General features: G+C 44.3%; 1 protein-coding gene across 1 annotated transcript in view; it reads left to right on the plus strand.

Annotated features, from left to right (window-relative positions):
* Nucleotides 1–6,298, plus strand: part of XPO6 (exportin 6) — a 38,603-nt gene extending 32,305 nt beyond the window's left edge. The window contains 4 exon segments of the mRNA XM_044304332.1: nt 33–197; nt 3,991–4,089; nt 4,558–4,788; nt 5,685–6,298. Coding sequence (XP_044160267.1) covers nt 33–197; nt 3,991–4,089; nt 4,558–4,788; nt 5,685–5,786 — 597 coding nt within the window. The 3' untranslated portion in view covers nt 5,787–6,298.
* Nucleotides 6,299–7,079: the final 781 nt, after the last annotated feature.

Here is a 7,079-nt window from a genome sequence, read left to right on the forward strand (position 1 = left end):
TTCCATCCGCTGATGTCTGTCTCCCCCCGCAGCGGCCATCCCCCGATGTGAAAGCGGAGCTATTTGAGCTGCTGTTCCAGCTCCTGCATCACAATTGGAGGTATTTCTACCGATCCTCTGTTCTAGCCAGTGTGCACCGAGACGGTGGCGGCGATGAGCCCATGGAGAACCAGGCGCAGTTCATCGGTGTCATGCAGGTCAGCACTCAACCCCATTCCTTATATAAGCAGAGCGAAGAGAACACATTTCCCATGGCAGATTCCAGGTCTGGTTGCTCAGGGGCACTTTGAAGCACGAAAGCAGCAACCCTTCTGCATAGTTTCCGAGAAGTCTCATCCGCTGCACTGGCTACATAATTAAAGGGATATTCCCTTTTGAGCAAATGAAGGTTCTTTATTGTATAATGAAACGTTATTGAGGCCTTGGGGGCCCCCCCCCCCCCCACAAGATCTCTGCTTGCTGTTATTAAATAGTAACCTCACAACATATAACAGTCATTATCTGAGCTCTTGTAACAGACATCTATGTGTCCATCGTATGATTCTGTCAAATCTGCAGCATTTACGTCCAGTAGATCCAAGTAAATTTGTGTGCAGCATTTTACAGCACCAGCAGTGTTGATGAAAATTGAATAAATGTCATCCACACTCGTATCCACAGCCTAATTTGACCTGCAAAGAGGACTTTAACCCCCTTAGGGACGTAGGACGTACTGGTACGCCATGTTTGAGTCCTTAAGGACTCGGGACGTATCGGTACGTCCTAACTTTAAAAGTACATTGCAGCGGGGGTTAATAGGAACAGGATGCCCGCTGAAATCATTCAGCGGGCATCCTGTTGCAACGCCGGGGGCCCCCGTATTGGCGATCGCCGCAAACCGCATGTCAATTCAGACCTGCGGTGCCATCGGGTCCCCATGCGGCTGTAGGGGGGACCCAATGGCATGGAAGGCATCGCGCTGCCTTCCAGTGACGAGCCTGTGAGATCCAGCCCCCTAGATCTCACAGGCCGGAAGCTGTATAAGTAATACACACAGCCAATGCATTCCAATACAGAAGTATTGTAAAAAATAGGGGGCTCAACCGGCTCTATAAACATATCACCTGACCTAACCCCTCAGATGAACACCGTAAAAAATAAAAACTGTGCTAAATAAACAATTTTTTGTCACCTTACATCACGAAAAGTGTAATAGCAAGCGATCAAAAAGTCATATGCATCCCAAAATAGTGCCAATCAAACCGTCATCTCATCCCGCAAAAAATTAGACCCTACCTAAGATAATCGCCCAAAAAATGAAAAAAAACTATGGCGCTCAGAATATGGAGACACTAAGGCCTCTTTCACACTTGCGTTGTCCGTATCCGGCGTGTACTCCACTTGCCGGAATTACACGCCGGATCCGGAAAAACGCAAGTGAACTGAAAGCATTTGCAGACTGATCCGTCTTCAAAATGCGTTCAGTGTTACTATGGCAGCTAGGACGCTATTAAAGTCCTGGTTGCCATAGTAGTAGCGGGGAGCGGGGGAGCAGCATACTTACGACGTTTAGCTTAAGGCCGGATCCGGATTAATGCCTTTCAATGGGCATTAATTCCGGATCCAGCCTTGCGGCATGCTGCAGTATTTTCTCCGGCCAAAAAACGTTCCGGTCCGGAACTGAAGACATCCTGATGCATCCTGAACGGATTTCTCTCCATTCAGAATGCATTAGGATAAAACTGATCAGGATTCTTCCGGCATAGAGCCCCGACGACGGAACTCTATGCCGGAAGAAAAGAATGCAAGTGTGAAAGAGCCCTAAAACATGATTTATTTTTTATTTTTTTTGTTTCAAAAATATTATTGTGTAAACCTTACATAAATAAAAAAAAGTATACATATTGGGTATCCCCGCGTCTGTATCGACCGGCTCTATAAAAATATCACGACCTAACCCCTCAGATGAACAATGTAAAGAATTTAAAATAAAACTGTGCTAAATAAACAATTTTTTGTCACCTTACATCACAAAAAGTGTAATAGCAAGCGATCAAAAAGTCACATGCACCCCAAAATAGTGCCAATAAAACCGTCATCTCATCCCGCAAAAATCATACCCTACCCAAGGTAATCGCCCAAAAACTGAAAATTTTTTATTTTTTTTTTTTGCTTCAAAAAAGAAATCATTGTGTAAAACTTACATAAATATTAGGTATCGCCGCATCCGTGACAACCTGGTCTATAAAAATACCACATGATCTAACCTGTCAGATGAATGTTATAAATAACAAAAAATAAAAACGGTGCCAAAACAGCTATTTCTTGTTACCTTGCCTCGCAAAAAGTGTAATATAGAGCAACCAAAAATCATATGTACCCTAAACTAGTGCCAACAATACTGCCACAGTATCCCGTAGTTTCTAAAATGGGGTCACTTTTTTGGAGTTTCTACTCTAGGGGTGCATCAGGGGGGCTTCAAATTGGACATGGTGTCAAAAAAACCAGTCCAGCAAAATCTGCCTTCCAAAAACCATATGGCATTCCTTTCCTTCTGCGCCCTGCCGTGTGCCCGTACAGTAGTTTACGACCTCATATGGGGTAAACTACAGAATCTGGCCCATAATATTGGGTTTGGTTTGGCTGTTAACCCTTGCTTTGTAACTAGAAAAAAATTATTAAAATGGAAAATCTGCCCAAAAAGTAAAATTTTGAAATTGTATCTCTATTTTCCATTAATTCTTGTGGAACACCTAAAGGGTTAACAAAGTTTGTAAAATCAGTTTTGAATACCTTGAGGGGTGTAGAATGGGCTCATTTTTGGGTGGTTTCTATTATGTAAGCCTCGCAAAGTGACTTTCAGACCTGAACTGGTCCCTAAAAAAAATTGGGTTTTTGAAAATGTATTATAGAAAAAAAATTATTTTTTTTCTTACTTCATTTTACCAGTGTCATGAAGTACAATATGTGACGAAAAAACAATCCCAGAATGGCCTGGATAGGTCAAAGCGTTTTAAGCTACTTTCACACTAGCGTTGTTTTAATCCGGCGTTCAATTCCGACACCGGAACTGCCCGCCGGATCCGGAAAAACGTGTGAAAACTGATTACATTTGAATCCTGATCAGGCTTTCGATCACAATGGAAAAATGCATTGGAAAAAACGGATCCGCCATTTATGGACTTTAACTTTTTTTTCACATTTTTCGGGTTTAACATGCAAAAGCCAGATCCGTTTTGACTGAACACACGGGGCCGGATCCGGCGTTAATGCAAGTCAATGGGAAAAAAGCCTGATCAGGCGTTCAGTCAAAGTGTTCAGGCTTTTTGGCCGGAGGTAAAAATACTACATACTACGTTTTTCTGAAAAGCCTGATCAGTCAAAAAGACTGAACAGAAGACATCCTGATGCATCCTGAAGGACTGACTCTCCATTCAGAATGCATTAGGATAAAACTGATCAGTTCTTTTCCGGATTTGAGCCCTTAGGACGGAACTCAGCGCCGGAAAAGAAAAACGCTAGTGTGAAAGTACCCTTAAAGTAATCAGCACTTAAAGTGAAACTGGTCAGTTTTGCAAAAAATGGCCAAGTCCTTAAGGTGAAATAGGGCCGTGTCCTTAAGGGGTTAAAGAGTGAATGTCCTCCATGTTTGACTTGCGACCCTGTTCACCTGAAACGTTACATAATCGGTATCAAAACTAGGCCAAAAAACAGAGAACCCAATCTGATACTTCATTAAAACAAATGTGTTAAAATGAACCTAGTGTCCTGAAAATAACCCCACCAAAAAAGTGAAAGGTTAGGGCTGAGCCCTCTGAGATCCCCCTGATACTGATGGAATGGAGGGGATAGAGCGAGGTGGGCCACTGTTCAGTTAGTTGGTTTCATTGGTTGGAACGTTTTTCATACCGTTTTGTCTTATATGCTCTTGCTGTCGTTATATGGAGAAAAAACTGTCCTAAAATATTGTTTAACTCGGACTGTAATTCTCTCCTACGTTTCCCTCCCCAGGCATTTGGTCAGTCATTTCTGCAGCCGGACATCCATGTTTTTAAGCAAAATCTTGGTTATCTGGAGACCCTGAACAGCAAACACAAACTGTATCATAAGGTAAGGTGTACAGTAGCAGCAGCCGCCAGGGCTCGCCCTCATACTGTGGAGGTGACCGCTGCTTGTAAATGCAGCGCCTCACCTCCACTAACGAGCAGCCAATCGTCTCGAAGAATCGTGTGCTCGATTACTGCTTATACTTTTTTTTTTTTATATATATTTTTTTATGCACTTATATAGCGCTACTATATTCCGCATCTCTTTACAGACATTAGCATCCAACTGTCCCCAGTGGGGCTCACAATCTAAGGTCCCTGTCAGTATATATATATTTTTTTTTTTGGTGTGTGGGAGGAAACGGGAGAACATACAAACCCCATGCAGATGTTGTCCTTGGTCAGATTAGAACCTAAGACCCCAGCGCTGCAAGGCACCAGTGCTAACCACTGAGCCACCGTGCAGCATAAGTGTGGTCCTTGGCTCCCTCCCATCCCTCTCATCACTTGTCATTTTCTCGGTCTCTTCTAGAAGCTGTTCCGGGCCATGATGCTGCCGCAGTTCGTCAGTGTTTTACTTCAGGTTCTTATCCACAAGTCCCATGATCTTCTCCAGGAGGAAATAGGCATTGCCGTCTACAACATGGCGTCTGTGGACTTCAGCACTTTCTTCTCTGCCTTCTTACCTGAATTCTTAGCCGGCTGCCAGGGCATTGAAAGCGGTCAGAAGAATGTCCTTGCCCGCAACTTTAAAATTGAACGGGTGAGGATAACTTGTGTCTACAGATCTGGGAATTTAAAATAAAAAAACTGCTTAAAGGGGTTTTCCAGGATTTTAATATTGAGGCGCTATCCTTTTTATCCTTAAGATAGACCATCAATGTCAGAATAATGGGGGACCAACTATTGGAACTGTGTGTAGGGACTGTGGAGCTTTGCTGCCTCTTCATTACAGGCACAGTGCCCTGTAGTGGCAGTACCTGGTACTACATGCAACTCTGCCCCATTCACTGGAACGGGACAGAGCTACGCATAGTACCACGCACAGTGGCTGCGCCCGATAAGGCAATCGGTGTGTGTGTGTGTGTAGTGGGGGTCAGATCCCTGGGACCCCCCCCCCCCCCCCACCAGATTTTAGGAGGAACTGGCCGTGCTTCTTGCTGAAGTCCCTTCTTTGTTATTCCAGACACAGCGCCGTATATGAGTGTAGCTGTGTCTGGTACTGCCGCTCATCCTTTCACATGAATGGGTGCCTGGCACAGCCACGCTTATGTATGTATACGGCCCTGTGCTTAAAGGGGTTGTCCGGGCTTTATAATATTGATGACCTATCAATATCAGATCAGTGGGGATCTGACACCCAGCACCACCGCCAATCAGCTGTCAGAGGAGACGTTGCACGCGCGCAGTGTGCACATGCGGTCTCTTCCTGCTCGCTGCTGCTGTCTATGGCGAGCAGGAAGAGGAAGGGAAGACGACACATGCGGACTGCGTCGCCTCATACAGTCCCAAGGGTTGGACCCCAACCGATCATACGTTTAAGGTCTGATCCATAGGATAGGCACTCACTTAAAATGCCTGGAAGCCTTTTTTTTTTTTTTTTTTTAAGTGGCACCAAGAAATAAATGAATGACCATAGTCTTCTGTCCCTCCTTCTAGGACCTGCCCTCGTTTACTCAGTGTGTGCATCGCTTGGTCAACGACCTCCGGTATTACAGACTCTGCAACGACAGCCTCCCCCCAGGAACTGTGAAACTGTGACAGAACCAGCCATAGTCTTGCATCCATAGTCTTAACTCACCCGCTACAGATGTGAATCTTTGCTCCTTCACTCGCCCTGTATATTTTTTTTTAAAAAATAAAACTTTCAATGATTTTAGCACCTTCTCTCTGCGAGATTTCAGTGCCTCTCCTGGCCTCTCCACTTAATCCCTTTGTTTAAAGGGTTGTTATAAATGCCTCTGGTAGCTCAGGGGTTAAGGAAATGCTCCCTTGTCTTTTTAACTGTAAAAAAAGAAGAAAAAAAAGTCAATTTCACAAGACTTCAATGCCATTCCCTGATAACGGAGAATGTGGGCGAGAGTCGCCCATTATGGACGCTGACGTCTGGATTTTAAGACCGTATAGGCCACTTATTTGCCCCCGGTCGGTTGGGGTACACATACTTTATGTATTGTTTTATATATATTTTTTTTTTTCTTGTTTTTGTTATCATTCCATTGTGAAATTGCAGTCGCTTCTCGCGAATAAAACGAATGCCTTGTTTAATACTGCTTTTTGCTGTCGTATTACGCTCCGCAGGTTTGGGAGAGGGGCCGGGCTTATTTCTGACATGTCTGTTTTAGTACCGATGGCCTATCCTACAGTTGTCAATTTATTCATACATTTCCAGGAGGAATAACAGAGGATTAGCACAATGCAGAGTTCTGTCAGAGGATGCTCCAAAATTATTTTAAAGGGGTTGTCCAATATGTTTGCATTGATGGGCTATCAATATCTGATCGGCAGAAGTCAGACGCCCCACATCCTCGCCGATCATCTGTTCTGCAGTAGCTTCCGCTCCAAAACTAATGTACGGAGCTGGTTACTGCAGCACTGCTCCTATTGAAGTGGATGGTCGACTACACATTGGATGGAGCTGTGTAGTGCCCTAGCTACTGTGAAACGGCTGATCGGCGGGGATGTGTGGTGTCGGACCCCCACCAATCGGATATTCATGGCGTATCCTTGCGGGAAGACCATTAGTGTAGAAGTACTGGACAACCTTTTGAAAAAAAAAATAATTGTAGCATCAACTCCTAGAGCTCTGCATTGTGCTTATCCTCTCTTATTCCTCCTTGAAATGTATGAATAAATAAATTGCCAACTGCACATTACCATTGCCTTAGCTTTGGGTCCTGTCCCTGTTCAGTCTGACACTATCCAGTCCACGCTGACCCTGTGAGATTGTGTAGGCTATTGAAAAAGGGGAATGGTAGGATTCATACGTTTCCAGGAGGCATAACAGAGGAATGGCACAGCACAAAATTCTAAGAACATATCCTCTAGAATTGT

Source organism: Bufo gargarizans, chromosome 8 (assembly GCF_014858855.1).
Source record: "Bufo gargarizans isolate SCDJY-AF-19 chromosome 8, ASM1485885v1, whole genome shotgun sequence".
Classification (NCBI taxonomy): Eukaryota; Metazoa; Chordata; class Amphibia; order Anura; family Bufonidae; genus Bufo; species Bufo gargarizans.